Below are 23,337 nucleotides of genomic sequence, written 5' to 3'. Positions count from 1 at the left end.
GGCGATTTATAATGAGTGGGGCATTGATTTCTTTGAATGCTTTTTTATGTACCTACTCAAATGACCTTTGTTTTCTGTTTTATTTTACTAATATAATGAATTATATTGGTTGATTTTTCTGTTAAACCAGCTTTCCATTGCTAGGATAAATCCTGCTTGGTTACGATACTGTTCCTTTATATAGTGTTAGATTCAGTTTGCAAAAATTTTATTTTACACTGATGTTCGTGAAGGATATTTATCTGTAGTTTTCTTTTTTTGTGATGACTTTGGTTTTGGTAACAGGATAATACTGGCCTCATAAAATGAGTCAAGAAGTGTTTCTTCCTCCTTCTTTACTTTCTGAAAGAGTTTGTGTTGTATTGGTGTTATTTCTTTCTTAAGCATTTGATAGGATTCATCAGTGAAGCCAGTGGGCCTGGAGGGTTTATTGTTATGAATGAAATTTTGTTAATTGGTATAGGACTATTCAAATGTTCTCTTTCACCTGGGGTCAAATTTAGTCATTTGTGTGTTTCAAGGAATTGGTCCTATTTTTAAATTTACTGGAATAAAGTTATTTCTAATATTTCATTATTATTCTTTTAATGTCTGTAGGATCTGAAGTGATGTCTTTTCTTTCATTCTTCCTATTTTAAAAATTGAAGTATACTTGCCACATAATATATTATTTTCAGATGTACAACAGTAATTTGGTATTTGTATATATTAGGAAATGATCACCACAAAAAGTCTAGTTAACATCCATCACTACACATAGTTACAGATTATTTTTCTTGTGATGAGGACTTTTGAGATCTACTATTTTAGCAACTTTCAAATATGCAGTACAGCATTATTAACTATAGTCACCATGCTGTACATTACATCCCCATGACATTTATTTTATAACTGGAAGTTTGTACCTTTTGACCCCCCTTCATCCATTTGATCATTTTTGCCCTTTTTCTTTTTTCCCCCTGATAGACTAACTAGGTATTTATCAACTTCGTTAATCTTTTCAAGAAATCAACTTTTAGTTTCACTGATTTTCTTTCCTTTTTCTTTTTGTTCATTTTTTATTTCATAAGTTTTTTGGGGGGGCTTTATTATTTTCTGCCTTATACTTGATTTTATTTGGTCTTTTTTTCTAATTTTGGATGGAGGCATCACATCTTTAATTTTTAGATTTTTTTGTATTCTAATAAAAACATTTAAAGCTATAAATTCTGCTTTGAGCATTGCTTTAGCTGCATATCATGAATTTTGATCTTTTATTTTCATTATCATTTAGTTAAAATTATTTTCTAATCTGTTATTTCTTTGGTAGTTTATGGATTATTCGAAGTATGCTTTTATTTCCAGATATTTAGGGCTTTCCTAGTTGTCTTATTGTTTCTGATTTCTAATTTAATTCTACCTTGGGCAAATATCATTTTGTATGATTTCAGACTTTAAATTTATTGGAACTTGTTTTATGACCCAGCATATGGTCTCTCCTGACACACAGACCATGTACACTTGAAAAGAATATGTATTTTACCATAGCCATAGTTGGGTATAGTAGTATGTAAATAGAAGTTAAGTCAAGATGATTAACAGTATTGTACAGATATTCTTTGTTTTTACTGATTTTTTTCTGTTATTTTTGGGGCCTATTTCTATTATTTACAGAGAAAGAGGTATTAAATCTCCAAATATGATTGTGGAATAGTCTATACTACTTTTTATTTTTTTAATTAAAAAAATTTTTTTAATTTTTGGCTGTGTTGGGTCTTCGTTGCTGTGCGTGAGCTTTCTCTAGTTGTGGTGGCTTCTTCTGTTGCAGAGCACAGGCTCTAGGCACACGGGCTTTAGTAGTTGCAGCACGCGGGCTCAGTAGTTGCGGCATGTGGGCCCTAGAGCGCACGGGTTTCAGTAGTTGTGGCTTGCGGGCTCAATAGTTGTGGCTCGCAGGCTCTAGAGCACAGGCTCGGTAGTTGTGGCACACAGGCTTAGTTGCTCCACGGCATGTGGGATCTTCCTGGACCAGGCATGGAGCCCGTGTCCCCTGCACTGGCAGGTGGATTCTTAACCACTGCACCACCAGGGAAGTCCCATATACTACTTTTAATTTTCAATTTTTGCTTCATTTAGACATTTATAATTTTTTGTCTTCCTTGTTAATTGATCCTTTTATCTTAAAATCTACCGCATTTGATATTACTGTAGCCAGTGCCATCTTATGCTTTCTGTTTACGTGGGATATCCTTCACCATCCATTTACTTCCAGTCTGTCTGTGTCTTTATTTTTAAAGTGTGTCTCTTGTAGACAGTGTATAGTTCTTCCTTTAAAAAAAAAAATCACTGCTGACCATCTCTGTCCTTTAATTGAAATGTTTGGTCCATCTCCTAAATGAGGTGGAGGAAGACTATCAACTCAATACCATTTAAACTGCTTCCTTAGAATAAGGTTTTTCATATCACACTGGTAGTCTGTATTTAGGCCACTCGCTGTGTGAGGTCTGAATTGAGGGATTTTTCCTTCTTTCCTGTGACTAACATGGAAGTCAAGTTAGACAGTTTTCTGTTTTGTCTTTCTTTGTCTAGGGCAGACAGTTCACTTCCTTGCTAAGGGTGTAAGAGTTTCTTGTTGGAGTCCTCTTGCTGGGCATGCCCTAGGCTTTGTCCTTTGTCCTTCAAACAAGAAGCTCAAGTTCTCTAGTTGTTTCTATGCCTATATCTCTCAGTTTCAGCCCAAACATCTATTTTTGCCTTTGTGGATTTATTTTACTTTCTTACCAACTCAGTAATATATTAGGTGCCTTTGTGCAAATTAGAAAAAACACCCAGGCAAGTATAGTATGCTAGTATGGTGAGTAGAGTACAGGCTGGATTTCAGTCCCCGCTTGTCCCTTCAGTTCTTTTTGTAGATATGTGGTTGCCCTGTAAGCCTGTCTTATAGTGTTTTGGGTTTTTTTTGCCTGATGACACAATGGCAGCCTTATATAATATCTTTTCTGATTCATTTTTTATATTAATTCAGATTATGTTATAATTTACTTCATGTTTAACCAACTACCTATAAAAATCACATTTTTTGTTTTTGGTTTTATATCACAATTAGTGTTTGCTTCTTTAAAAGTAAAGAATTAGTAGTAACTTTCACTTCAGTGTGGTCAACTACATGCTCTGAAAGGCCTTTGAGCTGCAAACAGTCAGATCCTGCATTGCTTGGCTTGAAATAAGTATATGAAATTTCTGAGGTTCCTACTCCTCCAGTCTGCTCTCCTCCACTTCTCTGTCCCTCTCTCTTCTGACTACTTCCCCCTCAAAAAATGAACTTCAACCAGAATGAACTGGTGGGTAGCAAACAAGGGCAAAAAAGGCAGTGTTGCCTTTAAAGGCAAATTATCAATGATTAAATTGGTGGCAAAGCCTTAGGCTAGTAGCAAAGTCAGTGTACTGAACTTGGGATTCTTATATTAAGTTGGGCCCTTGAGAGGGGATATAGTGGTCTGAAACTGGTAGATCCCCTTGCCTTCCAGCAAAAAAGTAAATTAAAATCTTCTTTAAAGAATAGCAACCATACTTTAGTGCCTTAAGAATCCTGCAGATTAAGAGCAGTCAATTAACTCTTCATGACTTAAAAAATAACCAGCACACAAACAACAAAACAAGATACCATGACTGAGCACTAACAAAAACAGTGAATGGTTTATTTGATTTAGATCTCCTCAAGGACTTAAGATATTGGAATTTTATAGGAATATAAAATAATTATGTATGAAATGTTTAAAGGAAAAAGTTAGAACTACAGATGAGCTAACAAGAGAATGAAAAATGACCAGGCAGATTGAAGAAGACTCAAATGAAACTTATTATTGAAAAAAATATTTTTTGTGATCTAAAATTTAATGTATTTGTTAAACAGTAAATTAGAGCCTGCTGAGGAAAGAATTAGAAAATTGGCAGTTAGATTACAAGAAATTTTTAAGAATGTGAGGAAACAAGGAAAGTAACTGTTTTTTGTTTTTTTTTTAAAAAACTGGTGAAGGATTTATTTTTTTATTTTTTTAATTTTTTTTGGCCACACCTCATGGCACGTGGGAATCTTTGTTCCCCGACCAGGCATCAAACCTGTGCCCTCTGGAAGTGGAAGCATGGAATCTTAACCACTGAACCACCAGGCAAGACAAAAGTAGCTATTACAAGAGAAGTTAAAAGATGGAATGAAGAGGTCAGATATGTCAAGTTGGATCCCAGAAGACAGAATAGAGAGAATGGAACAGAAGCAATAATGGAAAACATTCTTTCTGAGAAATTTTTAGAATTAATGAAAGACATGCATCTGTCAATACAGCAAATCCAAAATGTACCAGTCAAAAAAACCAGCAGTTTAGTCAAACTGTGTAGCTCTGAAGACAGAAAATCTCAAAAGCAGCTTAAAGAGTGTAAAATAGACCGAAAAACTCACTTCTCAACAGTAAAAATGTAAGCCAGAAGATTGTGGAATATTTTTCTCAAAAAATTGAGTCAAAGTAATGGCCATCGTATAACTGTATGTCAGCAAAAGTATCTTCCATGAACAAAGATACTGAAACCACTTCTGGACAAGTGAAAATAGAATTTTTACTACCAGTAGATCTTTACTGAGGTTCTTTATAAAAAGTTTTCATTAAACTTTCTAAAGATTATTTTTCAGGAAGAAGGGACGTGATTCCAGGAGGAAGGAAAGGAACACACAGAAATTGGTAAACACACAAATCTTAACAAACATAGCCTTATATTTTAAAAAAAGTTATTGTTTTTAACTTGTGAAATTAAAAAAGAAACTACCATAAACAGTAGTACACGAGAGAGGGATGTGATAAGAATTTAAATTGTCTGAATGCCTTGTTTTATTTTGGAAGAGAATTAAGATGGTAAAATTTCAAGAGTAACAAAAGTGTAAGATATGTGATTAACTTCTATCACACAGTAGAGGAAAAATAATGAAATAGGTAAACAAGCAAACTCAGTGTTTTAAAAAGCCAAGAAAAGAGAGACAAAAAGAAAGACAGTAATAGAAAATAAAATAGTAGGAGCATTCCACATACATTATTAATCTAATAAACATAAATGAATTAAATTTACAATTAAGCCAGATTATAAAGTTGAATATTTAAAAAAAATTCCAGTGAGCCAAATGCCCATTATAAGAGACATACTCGGGGCTTCCCTGGTGGCACAGTGGTTGAGAGTCCGCCTGCCAATGCAGGGGACACGGGTTCGTGCCCCGGTCTGGGAGGATCCCACATGCCGCGGAGCGGCTGGGCCCGTGAGCCATGGCTGCTGAGCCTGCGCATCCGGAGCCTGTGCTCCGCAACAGGAGAGGCCGCAACAGTGAGAGGCCCGCGTACTGCAAAAAAAAAAAAAAAAAGGCATACTCAAACCTTTAAAACATAGAAAGTTGAAAGTAAAAGGATAAAAAAAAATGTGCTGTGTAAATACGATCCTAAAGGAAGTTGGGGTGGTTATATTAATATCAAACAAGACTGTAAGATAAAAAGCATTACTAGAACTGGAGATAATCGTTTGTATACTAAGGAGGTATAACAATTTCAAATATCTAGTACCTTGAAATAGTCTCAAAGCGTCAAGCAAAGAATGGTGATCCTGTGGGAGAAATTGACATATGTACCATTATAATGAGGAGTTGCAGTACATTTCTGCAAATTATTGTTGATAAATCAGATATGGAAATCAAAAGGATTTGAACAATATAATTAACAGACTTTATTGAATTGATGTATATAAAATGCTGGAACCAACAATTAGAAAATATTAATAGGACATGTGGCATGTTTTTAAAAGAATTGACCAAGAAGAACAAAGCTAGAGGCATCATGCTTCTTGACTCTAAACTATATTACAAAGCTATAGTGATCAAAACAGTATGGCATTGGCATAGAAACAGATACATAAATCAGTGGAACAGTATAGAGAGCCCAGAAATAAACCCATGTCCACATGGTCAGTTAATTTATGACATAGAGCTAAGAATATACAATGGGGAAAGGACAGTCTCTTCAATAAATGGTGTTGGGAAAACTATATAGACACATGCAAAAGAATGAAACTGGACCCCTATCTTACACCATACACAAAAATAACACCATACACAAAAATAACTCAAATCGAAAAGACTTGAACATAAGACCTGAAACCATAAAACACCTAGAAGAAAACATAGGTAGTAAGCTTCTAGACATTGGTCTTCGCTGTGATTTTTTGGACTTGACACCAAACGCAAAGGCAACAAAAACAAAAATAAGTAAGTGGTAAGTGGGACTACATCAAACTAAAAAGTTTCTGCACAGCAAAGGAAACCATCAGCAAAATGAAACGGCAACCTACCAAATATGAGAAAATATTTGTAAGTCACATATCTGATAAAGGGCAAATATCTAAAATATGTAAAGAACTCACAGAGCTCAATAGCAAAAAGATAAACAGCCCAATTAAAAAATGAGCGGGGGATCTGAATAGCTATGTTTCCAAAGAAGACATATGAATGGATTTCAGGTACGTGAAAAGGTGCTGAACATCACTGATTCTCAGGGAAATGCAAATCAAAACGACCATGAGATATCACCTCACACCTATTAGAATAGCTGTTATCTTAAAGACAAGATATAACAACTGTTTGCAAGAATGTGGAGAAAAGGGAACCCTGTGCACTGCTGGTGGGAATGTAAATTGGTATAGCCAATATTGAAAACAATATCGAAGGTCCTCAGAAGGTTAAAAACAGAACTACCATATGATCTAGCAATTCCACTTCTAAGTATTTGAAGAAAATGAAAATACTAACTCAAAAGGATATCTACACCCCCATGTTCATTGCAGCCTTGTTTACAGTAGTCAAGACATTGAAGCAACCTAAGTATCCATTGCTGGAGGAGTGGATAAAGAAAATGTGGGGGGTGTGTGTGTGTACACATAAACATGTATGTAAAATTATTATACATTATATATATAGCATATAAGGAATATTATTCAATCATGAACATCTTGCCATTTATGACAACACGGATTGACCTTGAGAGCATTTTAAGTGAACTAAGAGAAATACAAATACTGTATGATTTCATTGTATGTGGAATCTGAAAAACAAAACAAAATAAACTCGTAGATACAGAGAACAGATTGGTGGTTGCTGTGGTAGTGTTGGGGAGTGGGTGAAATGGGTAAAGATGGTCAAAAGGTATAAACTTCCAGTTATAAAATAAATAAATCATGAAGATGTAATATACAGCATGGAAACTATAGTTAATAATACTGTATTGCATATTTGAAAGTTGCTGAGAGTAGATTTTGAAAGTTCTCACCACAAGAAAATAAAATTTGTGACTGTGTGGTGGTGGATGTTAACTAGACTTATTGTGGTGATCATTTCCCAATACATACAAATATCAAATCATTTTGTTGTATACCTGAAACTAGTATATTATATTTCAATTATATCTCAGTTTTAAAAAATTAACCAAGTATTAGTACATAAAGTCTCAACAAATTTCAATGACAGTATCATAGAGTCCAGATTTTCTTACCAATTTGCGATTAAATTAAAACCAACCTGTAAAAATAACAAATTCCATAAAGTTGGTAATTTTATAAACATACTTCTAAGTAATTATGGAGTAAAAGAAGACGTCTTAAGGAAATTAAAAAACAAAGAAAAGTGGAAATACAACATGTTTGGAATTCAGTAGGAAATTTATTTCACAAAAACAAGAAATGCTGAAATGTTTTTACTTAAGCATCCAAGTTGAGAGGTTAGAATGAGAGGAGCAGATCAAACCCAAAGAAAGGAGAAAGAAGGGAACAAAGAGCAGAAATTAAGGAACTAAACAACAGAGATTCAGTAATATCAAAAAAATCAAGAGTTAATTCTTTAAAAGTACTAATAAAATTGACAAACCTCTCATGAGATAAGAAGAAAAGAGAATTCACAAATAACATTAGGATCAAGAGGGGAAATACAATTACAGATACAGCAGAGGTTTAAAAGATAAAATTATACATAGTATTTTTTGAAGTCAACAAATTAGAAAACTCGAAATTAGTAAATTTCTAGAAAAATAACTTAAAATCAACACAAGATTTTTTTTAAAAATACCAGAAGTCGAAGAAGATATTCTCAACACACACACACACACACACACACACACTAACCCAAGCAAGGATCTAGAAGAACCTGGAAATAAATCCTAGAAATCAATAAAACAAGCAATTCTTTAGGGAAATGATCAATAGATACAAATAAGCATGTCACTACTCATAAGAGAAAGGGAAATCAAGGCACATGAGATACCATTTTACTTCCAGTAGATTGGCAAAAGTAAATCTTACAGGAGAATGTAGATCAAAGGGAATTTTTACATCCTTCTGGTAGGAATATAAAGTATAGTCACTTGGAAATAGACTGGAAATCACTTTGGTGTTATCTTGAAACGTGGAACATTTGAATACCTTCTGACCTGGCACTTCCAGTCTTAGATATGTCCTTTAGAAAAGCTCTTCTAAACAAGAGGACATGGCATGAGGATGTTCATAGCCTTAATGTTATTAAAGGCAAAAAAATGGAAAAAGCTCAAATGTCCATCAACATGAAAATGGATAAACAGATCATAATATAGTTATACAATGGAGTATTATATAACATTAAAAAATGAACTGCAGATATACTTAAAGATGAATTTCAGAAATAATTAGTGGGGGAAAAAAAACAATTTTCAGAAAGCTATATATAGTATGAAATGCTTAATAAAGCCCCAAAACAAGTGAGACTAAAAATATATTGTTTAAGAATATATCTGTAAGTGATAAAACAAAAAGATGTCAAGAAAATAGTAAGCATCAAATACAGTCATGGTTACTTCTAGGGTGCAAGGTAAGGGGGGAAGCTAGGTTCGGGGTATGGAGGTAGGTGTGACAGTATTGGTAATGCCTTGGTTGTTAAATTGGATAGGGGGTTCACAGGAATTTGTTTTATCATACAGTCATCCCCCTGTATCTAAGGTTTCTGCACTTGCTAATTCAACCAACCACAGAAAATATTCCCCCCAAAATAAAATTCCAGAAAGTTCCAAAAAGCCAAACTTGAATTTGCCATGTGCCAGCAACTGTTTACTTAGCATTTACATTGTATTTACAACTCTTTACCTACACTTTACATTGTATTAGGTTTATAAGTAATCTAGAGATGATTTAAAGCATATGGAGGTTACGAATAGGTTATATGCAAATACCGTACCATTTTATATAAGGGACTTGAGCATCTGCAGATTTTTGTATCCATAGGGATCCTGGAAATAATCCCCGGTGGATACTGAGGGAAGACTGTACTTTACATACATTACATATATTCGTTCATATGTATCAAATATTAGTTACAGTGTAAAAAGATTCAGTTGTAAAATCAAAGACTTGTTTTCCTACAAAAGGGTATTGGAAGAAAGTATAGCTGTTCTAAGATACATGAATGGAATTAATTGAAATGTAATCATTTATTGGTATTAAATAGGCTTATCTATTGAATAAAATGTCAGACCCGTTTCTTTTTTCGTTTTTTGGGGTTTTTTGGACTGCCTTGGGTCTTCATTGCTGCGTGCAGGCTTTCTCTAGTTGTGGCGAGCGGGGGCTACTCTTTGTTGCAGTGCGCGGGCTTCTCATTGGAGTGGCCTCTCTTGTTGTGGAGCATGGACTCTAGGCGTGCGGGCTTCAGTAGTTGTGGCGCGTAGGCCCAGCAGCTGTGGCTCACGGGCTCTAGAGCACAGGTTCAGCAATTGTGGCGCACAGGCTCAGTTGCTCTGCGGCATGTGAGATCTTCCTGGACCAGGGCTCGAACCCACGTACCCTGCATTTGCAGGCGGATTCTTAACCACTGCGCTACCAGGGAAGCCCCAGACCTGATTCTTGACTAATACAAATTCAGGGAGTTTATGTAGTTGTAGTTTTAATAAAACATCATTTCAAAGTTTCTAATATAATGCCTGATACATGGAAATGTTTAATAGATATTTTTTTCCTTTCTTCTAGTCAAAAGGTTAGTGAGAAGGAGTCTGTCTGCCCTTTAAAAATATCTGTGGTCTATTCAAAAAGAATTGTTTTATATTATGAAAAGTGCCTAGTGTGGTTCTAGTTTGTACTGCTGTATATGGTAGTGTTCAATTTCTTTTGTGTAAAGACTTCAGTTAGTGTTGAACAAAGAAAATTATATGCTCTCGTTATGTGTGCTTTAATTTAATGCTTAATGGCTTTTAATGTTACAAAATAAGTTTATTATTATATTATGATCTCACTTGTATTACATTGTCTTGCTCTTCCATATTCGTGGTGATATGGTCATGGTTTACGAAAACAATAATCCCTAAGAAATAGATCATTAACAGTAGTTAACGATTACTTGTGATCTAGGGTAATGACTGATTTCTTTGGGATTATTGCAGTTATAAACCGTAATTACAGATTATTACAGCAATAATTATTTTGTTAAAGGAAAAAATGTTCTGTCCTTGAACAGCTGCTGAACAAGTGCCCTGAACATTTCAGAATAAATCGAAAAATGAAAAACTATAATGGAAATGTAATCTAAGATGAGATTTTTTAAATAAAATTATAGATATGAAACTCATGTATAGGATATTTAAATTTCTAAATGCAATTTAGATTTATGGCTTTACATGGTTCTTTAAACTTTGTGGATATAATTCCGTAACCAATGTAACTTTTTAACATCTATTATTCTAAATGCTGTAACTCTAATATTCTAGAGTTTTAGGGTAAGGTTTAATGTGTATGAGAAATATCACTCATTCAGTGAAATAGGAAAATTGTATTTGATAGATTAATTAAAATGCCTTTATATTTCATTGCATTGTTCATTTCTAACACTAATCCTAATTTATTCAGTTAGTAGTTGTTAATTTTTAGGGTTAAAAATTCCTGCTTTTTTGTCTCGTTCAATAGAAATCACTGCTTTCTAAAGCAGGGAAAGAGTAAATATACATCCTACTTCTCTCTGAATAAACTTCCATTCAAAATTTACCATAATTTTAGAAAAAATGCTCACAATTGATCACATGCTACCTTTGCATAGCATTCTTTGATATCAAAGCCTTAATTTCAAGGTCACAAAATAAAATGAATTAAAGAATAAAAAATTAAAATTTGAGAAATTCTTGTCCTATATTTAGTATTTATTATTAGACAGTGATACTCATCACACTGCATTGAAAAGTCATCTTTTCAATTTTCTCTCTCTCACCAGGTTCAACCTGTTGGGCATAGGGTCTCTTTCTCCCTTCTCACCCTGCCTTATACATATTTAGTTATATCCCAGTGGACAGAACATGGCACATAGTAGATATTCAGCAAATGAATTTTCTGAAAATTCTTGAGAGTTTTTTTCAGTTCAGGGTTTTTGTTTGTAGACACAGCTAACTGTAAGTAGCTTTAATTGCGAAAAGCCTCTTTGGTAGAGAGGGAAGAACTTAAAAATTCTTAAATATTGTGTGACTTCATTTTCTTGAGCAGCTTGAAAGTAAAACTTAGAATGGACATATAAATATTCCATATTGATATGTTTTATGGCTTTTGTAGCTATGATATAGAAGAACTAAAAACAGTATAGCTATTTAATAATAATAGCCAACATTTAGTCAGCCCTTGTAGCAGGAATTATTATGAGTACTTTACATGCAGAATACCATTCAGTGCTGTCAGAAGCCTATGAGCCAATTATTATTAGCATTTCATATTTATAAATGAGGAAATTAAAGCCAAAAAGATTGAGTAACAAGCATAATAAATAGTAGAGGCAGAATTTGAATCCAAGTTGTGCTCTGGGTGGCTAAATTGTATTGCCTCCATTTTTAAATATTGATCTTCCAACAGAGAAATATAAAAGTTACATCTATAATCAGTGTCTGTTTTCAAGATGGCTTGTTTTATGAAGAGCTAGTAGGCAGATGTTTCTACATTTACATTAGTTATAAACTCCAAAAGTAAGTTTGCTTATTTTAAATTCAGCTATTCAACAAATGTTAGTTTCATGTGTCACATATACTTGGTTTTAGGGTGGCTGGTTTGGGAATCAAAAGAAGTGTGAATGCCCTAGAAATGATCCCAAAGGGAGATGCAGTCTCATCTGTAGTAAAAATGTGGGAGACAGGTGGAGAACAGTCAGGATTAGGAATTAAAATGTATTAAATAAACACTTAAGAGGTTGTTGGATCATCAAGGTCTGTCTAGCTGATTGACCACTGTGTTGTTCAAGTACTTCCTTTAATCAGTCTTGAGAGGAAGTGGTACATATCTCATAATGGTATGAGAATGGACTCTTGGAAATCCATTGCCTATATTTGAATCATATACTTCTTAATAGGGATTTGTGACACTAAATAAATATAGGTACAGATAGTACATATAATGTTTAAAATAGTACTTAGTGCATGTTAAGTACTATTTAAATGTTTACTATTTTTAGTAATAGTGAAGCTTACTTTAAGCAAAATTAGTATCTAAGAATCTAAATAGATAAAATATATAAAGAAGGTTATTATTTAGATTTAAATAATATTTTTCATTTTGAGAAATAATTTGCAGTAAGATATTTTTAAAATAATGACTCTCATAGGCAGGTAAGTTATTATACTACATTGACCAAAGATTATGGTCACAATGTTTTAGATTCGTATCAATTATATAAAATGTGTATGCCCCACACACATTGGAGCACAATCTATTGATGATAACCTTTGTAAGATTCTGAGAAATACAGTCGATTCTCCTTATTTGGTATTTAATATTCTATAAAGTTTCTGTGAACACTGAATTAGCAAATATTAAACCATTGCTCTTAGGGGAAATACAGGTTGGGGTCCTGCAGGCTTCTGGTCACATTTTCATCAACTGATCAACATATAACCTTGTGTTATGTATTCTTGCTTAAAGATACTTTACATTAATATATATCATTGATTTGTTAACATTGAACTCACAGCCAACAGCACTACAACCCATGCCTGGATGAAGCTTAACACGTGTTATTTTCTCTACAAGGTACATAATAGCTTTTTTTTTTTCACTTAGGAACACTAGGCAACACATTAGCACTACTCTTGTTGACTATTTTAAACAGTAAAATTATAAACAAGGAGCACAAAAGTGAAGAAACAATGTGATACCAAAAGGATACCAAAAAGGGATACTTAGCTGTTTATAGTATGAGAGATGAAACAAGAAAGCAGATTGTTGCTTTGTTTTACCTGATCTTGGAATGTGAACATTGGGCAACTTAAATTATTTGCTGTTCTGCATCTGTCCATGAATGATCACAAGTACTGATTTGGGGGATTACAAATAAATTTTACTAAGTAGATGAATTTGCAAATAGCAGGCTAGACTAGATCATACCTTGCATTGAATGTGCTTTAAGAAGCTGCTTTTATTTAAGCAATAGAAATGTAAGTACCATTAACATTCATTTTTAATAACAACTCTACATTTTAATGTTTACTAAATTTATAATAAGCTGTTAACTTCTTCTTGCCTGGTTCATGCTGTATTTTCTATGTAATGATTTCTTAATTCAATAACTCATGTCTGTTTGATGACTTATGTATGCCAGGCACTGTTTCAGGCTCTGGATATGCAATAGACAACCAAACAGAAAAAATAACAGCTGTCATGCAGTGTACATTCTATTGGAATAGACAAGTAACAAAGCAAGATAAATAATAAAATATATATTATGTTAGAAAGTGATAAGTAAAATTTAAAAAAAAAAATGAATCAGGAAAGGTGGATATGAAATGTTGGCAGATTGTGTTCTGGTTATCTTTTGCCCAAAACTTAGTGGTTTATCAAATAACAATTTTATTCTTATCTCTCATTGTTCTCTGGGATTGATAAGTTTCAACTGGATGGTTCTCCTTTGGTGTCTTTCAGGCGCTGTAATCAGGTGACAGCTGCAGCTGACATCACCTGAATGATTCTTTACTCACAAGTCTGTTCTCTTTGCTGGAATATTTAATGAATGGGCTATAGTTGGGCATTTCTCTCTCCATGTAGTCTCTCTATATGGCTAGCCTTTAGGTCTCAGGGTATGTGGTCTTCTTACATGGTGAATGGCTTCCCCTAAGTGAACATTCCCTGAGAGACTGGAGGAAGCTGCCAGTTCTCTTAAAGGCTAAGCCCAGTGCTGGAATAAGTGTCACTTCTACCATATTCTTTTAGTCAAAGCAGTCACAGTCCAGCCCAGACTTACGAAGGATTGGAAAAACAGACTCCACTTCCTGATGGCAATTGCATACATAGAGGGAAGGAATTGATGGGTATCTTGGAGACACACTACCATAGTCTAGGTATTGAAAATTGATAGGATAGCTGTGTAAGACCTGACTGAGAAGGTGCATTCAAAGTGAGACTAGTCAACATGGTTGTATCTTTTTGCAGGTACATTAAGCTGTGTGAGGATAGGCAAAGGGTAGGTGGAGAATTGGATTTAAACAATTACGGTTTTGTAAGATGCATATGTCAGAGGAGGAGAGAAGTTGACATTGTATGCAAGACAGAGATTATAATGATAGACAGTAGAACTGGAGGTAGGTAAGCATGGTAGAGAAGACATGAAGGGTGTAAGAAAGTGAAAAAAATGGCAGATCCCAAAAAACTATTAGAACTAACAAAAGAGTAACAAAGTTGCAGGATACAAGATCAATAGACGGAAATCAACAGTGGGTTTATATATTTTCAATGAACAATCAAAAATGAAGATAACAAGTCCACTTACAATAGCATTTAAAAGAATAAACTACTTAGGTAAAAACTTTACAAAAGAAGTGTTAAGTCTTGTACACTGACACTGTAAAACATTATTAAATCAAATAATAAATTGGAAGACATCATGGTCATGGTTCAGAAGACTTAATATTGTTAAGAAGGCAGTATTCCTCAAATTGACTTAATGGATTCAGTGTAATCTCTGTCAAAATCCCAACTGGCTTCTTTTCAGGAATTGGCAAGCTGATGCTTAAATTAATGTGGAAATCCAGAAGACCCAGGGTATCCAAAGTAATCTTGAAAAAAAAAAACAAAGTTGAAAGACTCACACTTCCTGATTTCAAAATATACGACAGAGCAATAGTAATCAAGACAGTGTGGTATTGATGTAAAGGTAGACACTAGATCAATGAGATGTAGTTGAGAGTTCAGGTATAAACCCTCCAATTTGTAATCAGTTGATTCTTGACTCTGGTAGGAAGACAGTTCAATGACAGAAGGATTGTCTTTTCAACAAATGGTGCTGGGACATCTGGATGTCTGCATGCAAAAGAATGAAGTTGGAACCCTATATCCTACCATACACAAAAAATTAAATCAAAATGAATCATAGACCTAAATGTAAGAGTTAAAGCTATGAAACTCTTAGAAGAAAACATAGGACTAAATCTTCATGACTTTGGGTTGGGCAATGGTTTCTTAGATTTGACAGCAAAAGCTGAAATAACAAAGGAAAAATTAGCATTATGTACCACATGAGAATTTAACATTTCTGTGTGTCAGAGGACACCATGAAGAAAATGAAAACAACCCACAGAATGGGAGAAAATATTTGCTAATCATATGTCTGACAAGAGACTTGTATCTAGAATATATAAAGAACTTTTACAACTCAATAATAAAAAAGATAGATAGCCCAATTTTAAACTGAGCCAAGGATTTAAATAGACATTTCTCCAAAGAAGACATACTTATGCAAGATCACATAGCAGATTGGTAGAGCTGGGATTCATAGTTGTATCTGGCTCTAAAACATGTCATTTTCACTATTATACTACCTTGGTGAACTTAAAATCCAACTCTTCACTCTGTCAAGAACTGAGTTCACAGTAGTTTATCACTTGTTTGGAAGAACTTTTGCTAATTTTAGAATATCGGGAAAAATAAGCTTTATTTCTATCAATACTTTCTAAACGATTTTTTCCTTGTTATATATTAGGACGTCTTGCCTGGCTGGTATACTTGGTTGGGACAGTTGTTGGAGGAAGATTAACATATACCAGTACAGATGAACATGATGCTATGGATGGAGAATTATCCTGTCGGTAAGTAGTAGCCATGTAATTTACAGAAATTTACTAAGTACTTAGAAATTTAGTTACTGAGCTGCTATTATGAGCTAAAGCATTTTGTACTTGGCCTTTTGGAGAAGGTATTATTTTCCTTTTTACTGATGAGAAAACCAAGGCTTAAGTGATTTGTAAAAGTCATATCTCTAATAAGTAGTATAGTCATATATTCATATGAATAATATGAGTAAGCTGGTTTTCCATATATTTTAATTCACTTTTAATAACATCTTTCTTTATAACAAAGTAATACATGTTTTTGTTGAACACTAAAGATTTAAATGAAAAGAAAGTTATATATTAATTTGGAAATAACTACTGTCATTTGGTAAAGATCTTTGAGTCTTTAATGTTTGAGAGTATATGTACATTACATGTGTATTTCTCAACTTTTTTTCAACAAAAATTATACTATAATATTGTTTTGTAAACTAAAATGGGGATACTAGTACTATATCTAATTCATTTTGGGCTGTTATAAGGATTAAATAAGTTAATAATTTAAAAATAATTTTAAAGTGCTTAGGACAATCAATGCCTGGCAAATAGTAAGCACTATATTACCAAAAAAAAACCCCAAAATAATTCTTTTTTAAAAACTCAAACATAATAATTATTTATAAACATTTTATCTAGACATGACATATTCTAAGCTATACCATAATTTAAATAGGTCCTTGCTTTGGGAATTTTAGGTTGTTTCTCAATTTTTCCTTATTATAAACGTGAATATTCTTTTAGCTATATCTTTATGTAGATCAAAATAATTTTATTAGAGTTAGGTCCTAAAAGCTAAATAGCTGGTTGAATAGTATATAGCACTTTAAAGACTTTCAATACACATTACCAAATGGCCTTCTGGAAAAGTACCAGTTTATCCTCTGAGCCCAAAGGCCATGAGAGGCTGTTGGGTTTTTTTTTTTTTTTTTTTTGCAGTTGAACACTAGGTGGTAGGATTCTTATCTTTGCCAGTTCATAGGTAACTGATGTCTCATTTTAATTTGTATTTCTTTGTTTACAAGTGGTGTCAAACATTCTTTTCCATTCCTTTTCTTGCCATTTCTATTTTCTCTATGTGATTTTTTATTATATGTAGATTGTATCATTCACCTGGTTTTCTTTTATGATTATCTTTCCTAATCTATACGTAAGAACTCAGTATATATCAGTATATATCAAAGATTGTAATATTTTGCTATTCATTTTGCTATTCATTTTCTCCATATGTTTTAATTTGTTTTAGAAATTGCTTTTTTTCTGGCTTTAAACATTTATATATTAAGATCTATGAATTTTTTCTTTCATACTTTTTTCAATGCTCATGTTTAGGAAGGTTGTTCCACACCTGGATAATAAAAATATTCTGCTATATTTTCTCCTGGATCTTTTATGGTTTCAGCTTATATTTAATTTTTAATATATCCAACATTTATTTTGTTATGTACTTTTTCGAAAATTTCCAAGTGTTAACCAGTTAATGTCAAACCCCACCCTCTACTGATTTGAAATGCATGTATCTTACACAAAATTCTCATGTCTTTTTCTAGGCCTTTCATTCTTCTCCACTGATCTTGGAAGTCTATTAGTACACCACTATCACCCTACTGAAGTCTTTAGTATGATATTCTCCCTCATTATTATTCTTAAATATATTCCTAACTGTTTAATAAATTTGTTGCCATTTTGAATAGAGATTTCTCTCTCATTTCATACCCTTTTTAACCTTTAAACTACCTCATTTCAATGAAATTTGAATCTGAATGGAACATAAATATTTTTAGTTTTTCTTAAGATTTATTATTTCCAATATCAAACCACTTTAAAATATGACTGGGGCATTCTCAAAATGCTTTGATTAATTTTTTTTTTTTTTTTTTTTTTTTGCGGCACGCGGGCCTCTCACTGTTGTGGCCTCTCCCGGAGCACAGGCTCCGGACGCGCAGGCTCAGCAGCCATGGCTCACGGGCCCAGCCGCTCTGCGGCATGTGGGATCCTCTCAGACCGGGGCACAAACCCGTGTCCCCTGCATCGGCAGGCGGATTCTCAACCACTGCGCCACCAGGGAAGCCCTGCTTTGATTAATTTTAAACCAAGTGAACAATTTACTTCTGTAACATCTTTTAATATTATATATTTAGTAACATTTTTGTTATAGTTAGTTCAATTTTTTTTTAATGTTTTCATCATCAAGTAGAGAATTTCCCACTGGCACTATTTTCCTGAAAAATATATATAACAGGAAATAAACAAAAGTATCTGCCAAGTAGAAAATTTTAATTTTTTCTTTAAGCGGCAAACATATTTAGCTCTAAGTAAGATTTGTTTTGTGTTTAGCCTGTCTTCCCTAGGAAACAAAGTCTTAGTTGAAGTTTATGGGCTAAGATTTTTTTGTGGGGTGGGGAAAAGGATACATTTTCAGGGAAGAAAGAATGAAGGAAAAGTGAGTAAAGGATAAAACAGGTTATGTGTTGATTAGTTGATGAAAATATTGTGACCAGAGTTCCTCGGGCACCTATTCCTGTATTACCTCTAGGAGCAGTGGTTCAGTATTTGCTAATTCAGTTTTTACGGCCATTTTACAGCACATAACTACCATAAATAATGAGAATCAACTATAGAAGGTGGTGCATTACACACCTGGTTGCTCACTTTTACAGGTTTCCCCAGAGACCACATGGAACAGCTGTGCTTCAAAGCAGTCCATCTTGGTGGGGGGCAGAGGGGGGGACGGGGACTGAGGGCAAGTGGTTTATATGTTCACTTATTTCTGCATCCCATTTTTAATGGTTGAAATCTACTCCCGGAGTATATAACTTTTCCATACTTCTTAGTTGTGTTCCCTGGCCTCTTTGAGGAGCTGCTGGGGAAGCCAGAGCTACTATTGGTCCTGTTGGTTGGAGGTAGGGGCTGGCTGGAGCTATGGTAGGCCTTTCCTCCCCCTGAGTGAGGATTTATAACTGCAGTAGCTGTGCGAGTCTTTACTGGGGCTACAAGGCAAGTGGTTGAGCCCAGGGGACAGGAGGAGAGGTGGTGGTGGGGTTGGTGGGGGGTTAAACAGGGCCGAGCAGATTCAAGGTGGGGTATGTACCAGGACTTACATAATTTGCCTAGAAAAAACATAAATATAAGTGTTTTAACATACTAAGATTTTAAATTAAATAAGAATGATGTTATATGTAAAATTTTAAAATATCAATTTCACATGGAGAAATTCCAGGTAACTAGAACTGTCATACTGTTGCCTTTTGGTGGTGTTATATGATAACCTTTTTAACTCCTGGGAGGACACTACCAAATTAGACGTTGAGGAGCTCCTGCCAAAAATCTATGTGTTATTTTATCAGCAAAAGGTTGATATTCATAAAAACTTTCAATATTGTGATAATGATATTTAAAACATGTTACTTTAACATTTTTAAATATGCTGCTTTAACTTAGCAAATAAGTATATTTGTGCTCAGGCCACACAATTCTGATTAAATAAAGATAACTTTATAATCACTTCAGTGTCATTCATCATGACCAGAATGTAAACCTCTTGAGAGATTTCCCAGGGATTTTGCCTTGTCCTGTATCCTCTCTAATTTGCTGGTGGCCGCTTCTTTTCGGTTCATTCCTCTCAGTTAGGCCACCCTCTGTTTCTGTTTCTTCATGTTGCTCTCACCTGTTCATCTCTCAATCATTCCTCATTATTCATTGAAGACTTTTGCAGCTAGCTCAGTGTTTTGCTCTCTGCCCCAAACCCTGCTGTGATATAGATGACTTCAACTTCTTTCCCATCCGGTAGTGTTGCTTCCTCTTCTCTACACAAGACACTTCCAGTGGCTTCCTGTCACATGTGAAACAAATTCCAAATTCTTGCCATAGCCCAGAGTGTACTGTGCTACTCCTCTGACCTTATTTCCTATCCCTTTTCATTCAACTCAGCTACATACACTGACCTCCTTGCTATTGAGTATTACCAATATGTTTTCACTTTAGGGCCTTTGTGCTTCTCTTCTGCTAGGAATGCTTTCTCCCAGATGTTTATGTAGTACTCCGTCACTTCAATCAGGTCTGTACCCAGATGTCTCTACCTCTTTTGACCTCCCTATCCAAAATAACATCCTTATCCTACTTTGTTTTTCTTCACAGCACTTATTACCTCTTGATGTTTATTCCACTAGAATAGGGGAGGAATAAGCTTTATCTGCTTTGTTCACTGCTGTATCTTTATCTCATCTGCCTGGCAAAACCTAAATTCTGAAGGAATTCAGAGTTTTCTCTTAATTTGTCGAGTGATAAAAGGAATTGCACACTTCTTTAGATAGGTACCATTGCCAACTAAGATATCTTTTTTTTTTTTAACCTTAACTGAGCCCTCAGCATGGCTCAGTGATTTGTGTTATTTTAGTAATTCTTATCTTCTGACTTCCAAACACTTACTGAACTGTTTTCCTTGCATGTGTTGTCCCACATGTACCTCTAATTCAGTGACTAAACTTAAACTCATCTCTTCCATCCACTCCCGACCCTGACTCTCTTTGTGTGTCTCATCACTGTCCACTCAATTGCCTAGGCTTGAATCCTGGGACTTCTCCTTAACTTTTTCTTTTTTCTCTCACCAACATCCTTATAGTCATCAAATTCTGTCACTTCTACCTTCTGCTTATCCCGATTAGTCCAGTTATTTCTGTTACCCTTGCTGTTTTAACTCCTGTCATCATTTGCCCGGATTCATGCTACAGTTTTATGTGGGCACCTTGTTTCCTCTCTGGCTTTCTAAAATAAAGATTTGATTATGTCTGTGCTTTGCTTAAAGTCTGCAATGACTTTCATTGCTACTGGGATTAAAATCAATGTGATTTATCAGGCTCTTCATAGTCTGGGTCCTGCCTGTCTCAGTAGCTGCATCTCGTACCACTGACTGTCTTATAGCTGTATAGAACTTTTTTTCAGATCTTAAATGAGCCATGCTTCCCCCCCCGCCGCCCCCCCCCCGCCCCTTCCGTCTGAAAGCTGCACATGCGTTCCGCTTTCTCTTGACACTCTCTGCTCTGTTCCATCCTAGAATGTTAGGAGCTCTCGCTAATTTCTTTGTAGTGTTTATTATAGCACTTGTCATTCCTTATTCTAATTGCTTGTTTTACTGTCTTTCCCTGCATAGGCTGTAGATTTCTGGAGGACTGGGAATATATATGTTTTGCTCAGTATTGTATTCTGAACTCCTAATACATACCTGCCATATTGTAGGCCTTCAAATATTTGTTGACTGAATAAATACTTACAGAATTGGATATTAAGGGGAATATAAAAGAATTGATTATCCAAACATTCATTTCTTTATACTTGAAATGGTGTACATATACTTGGATCAAAATTATTTAATATTTATCTTTTTATTCCCTCCATGCTCCAAAGATAATTTAAGATAAAGGTAAAAATAAATGTAGGACAATAAATTGAAACACAAGTGAATATTGTATATACAATACAAGCTTTGGTCTTATGCACTTATTAGAGGTGGCCACAGATCTTTGAAGGACACTGTGGCAGAGACTACTAGTTGTCTTGTATCTCTTCTTTCCTTCTTCTGCAGTAATAGAATACCTGAAATGTTTTGCTGGGCATTGGCCACCTGAATAAGACTAGATTTACTAGAATCTCTTGCAGCTAGGTATGGTTAAGTGATTATGTTCTGGGCAATTGAATGTAAGTGAATGTGGTACGTGTAACATATATGCACATGAGTGGAGCTGAAGAAGCCATCTTAGACCATAAAGTGATTGGGTGAGTGGAGGCAAGTATAACAACAAGATGGAAGGAACCTGAGTCCCTGATACACCATGGAGCACCAACTAGTCCTAGAGCATTGCCTTGAATTTTTTTTTGCTTGAGAGAAAAATAAACATCTGTATTGTTTAAGCCATTGTTTTTGGATTTCAGTCACTTGCAACTGAACTTCTTGTACGACTATCAAAGCTTGTTTGACAGATGGATCATGTGCCCTTCTGGGAACTCTTTCCTACTCTCCTGTTGGGGATTGTTGGGGTGCCTTTGCAATTCATATCAAGCTGGTGATTTGCATTGCCTCTTAAGCAAATGTGAATCACCAGCTTGATATGAGTTGTAAAGGCACCCCAACAAACTTGGCTGTTGGTTTCATGTCTTCCTCAGAGTTTTGGAATGTATGTTATTAAAAGGAAATAAAAGTAAACAAGCCATTGCATAGAATCAACAAAGAACCAGAGTAAGAAAAAGGAGGTCCTACTCATAAAGAATTTAACAGCAGGATATGCTTTAAGTCACTTAAGAAATCACCTGGATCCAGAGATGAAGTTTGGTGTGTGTATCTATTTATTTAACTAAAAATTACTTCAGGAGTCTGTGCATTCACAAATACACAGACTTTAAAAGTGAGCTATGTCCCTCCTTTCAAAATCAGAGAATAAACACATCTTTTTAGGAAAAACAAACAAACCTGGTTGACTCATTCTTAAATTTGATCTTTATAAGCTTTCCTTTATGAATTTTAATAGCATTAAAGATATTTAGTAAGTGAAGGTACTTTTAAATAAGTAGCTTAATTTAGGAATTAATAACTATAAAAATGGTTACCAAAATATTATTTCATAACACTTTGGCAATAAATACCAAGTTTTTTAAAGAAGTTCATTTGCTGTAACCTACACATTTTGTTCCTAGAACTCTTTGCTGGTAGGGAATAGGAGAATAATTATATTTCACTGAAATGTAAGTTTGTATTCAAAATGAGATTATTAAAATTTGGTGTAGCTTTAATTTTATACAACGTTTTGGAAAGTTATTTAATAATATGAAAAAAATAATTGGGCAAGATATGTTTAGTGAGACAGTTCAATGGAATAAAATAAACAGTCCAGGAAGTAATATGAATGCATAAATAGACCTAATGTATGTGATAAGGGGGTAATTCAAATTAGTGGGCAAAAGACAGACTATACAAGAAAGAAATGGCGTTGAAGCAGCTGGGTAGCTATCTGCGAAAAAACGTTGATCCATATCTCACCAGATAGGTTCAAGGTTAATTTCAGTGTATCATACAGTTGAATGTAAAAAGATGGAACAAAAACACCTCAGATTTGGGTAAGACCTTGTTATTATATAAAATCCATAAGAGAAAAATTGGTAAGGTTTTCTGCATAAGAAAAAGAAGAAAAACATGCATGGTATTAAAAAA

The 23,337-nt window shown here is 34.3% G+C and overlaps 1 protein-coding gene across 6 annotated transcripts in view; it reads left to right on the top strand.

Annotated features, from left to right (window-relative positions):
* RANBP17 (RAN binding protein 17) overlaps positions 1–23,337 on the top strand; it is a 314,986-nt gene that overhangs the window by 55,467 nt on the left and 236,182 nt on the right. For all 6 annotated transcript variants that reach the window (XR_007476521.1, XM_049708089.1, XM_033432062.2 and 3 more), the window contains one exon: positions 16,010–16,115. Coding sequence is in view for 5 of the 6 variants with exons in the window: in XM_049708089.1 (XP_049564046.1) it covers positions 16,010–16,115 (106 nt within the window). In the remaining variant the exon portion in view is untranslated. The remainder of the gene's footprint in view (positions 1–16,009; positions 16,116–23,337) is intronic.

The sequence above is a fragment of the Orcinus orca genome, chromosome 3 (genome assembly GCF_937001465.1).
Source record: "Orcinus orca chromosome 3, mOrcOrc1.1, whole genome shotgun sequence".
NCBI classification, from domain to species: Eukaryota; Metazoa; Chordata; class Mammalia; order Artiodactyla; family Delphinidae; genus Orcinus; species Orcinus orca.
This window is presented reverse-complemented; position numbering and strand designations above follow the sequence as displayed.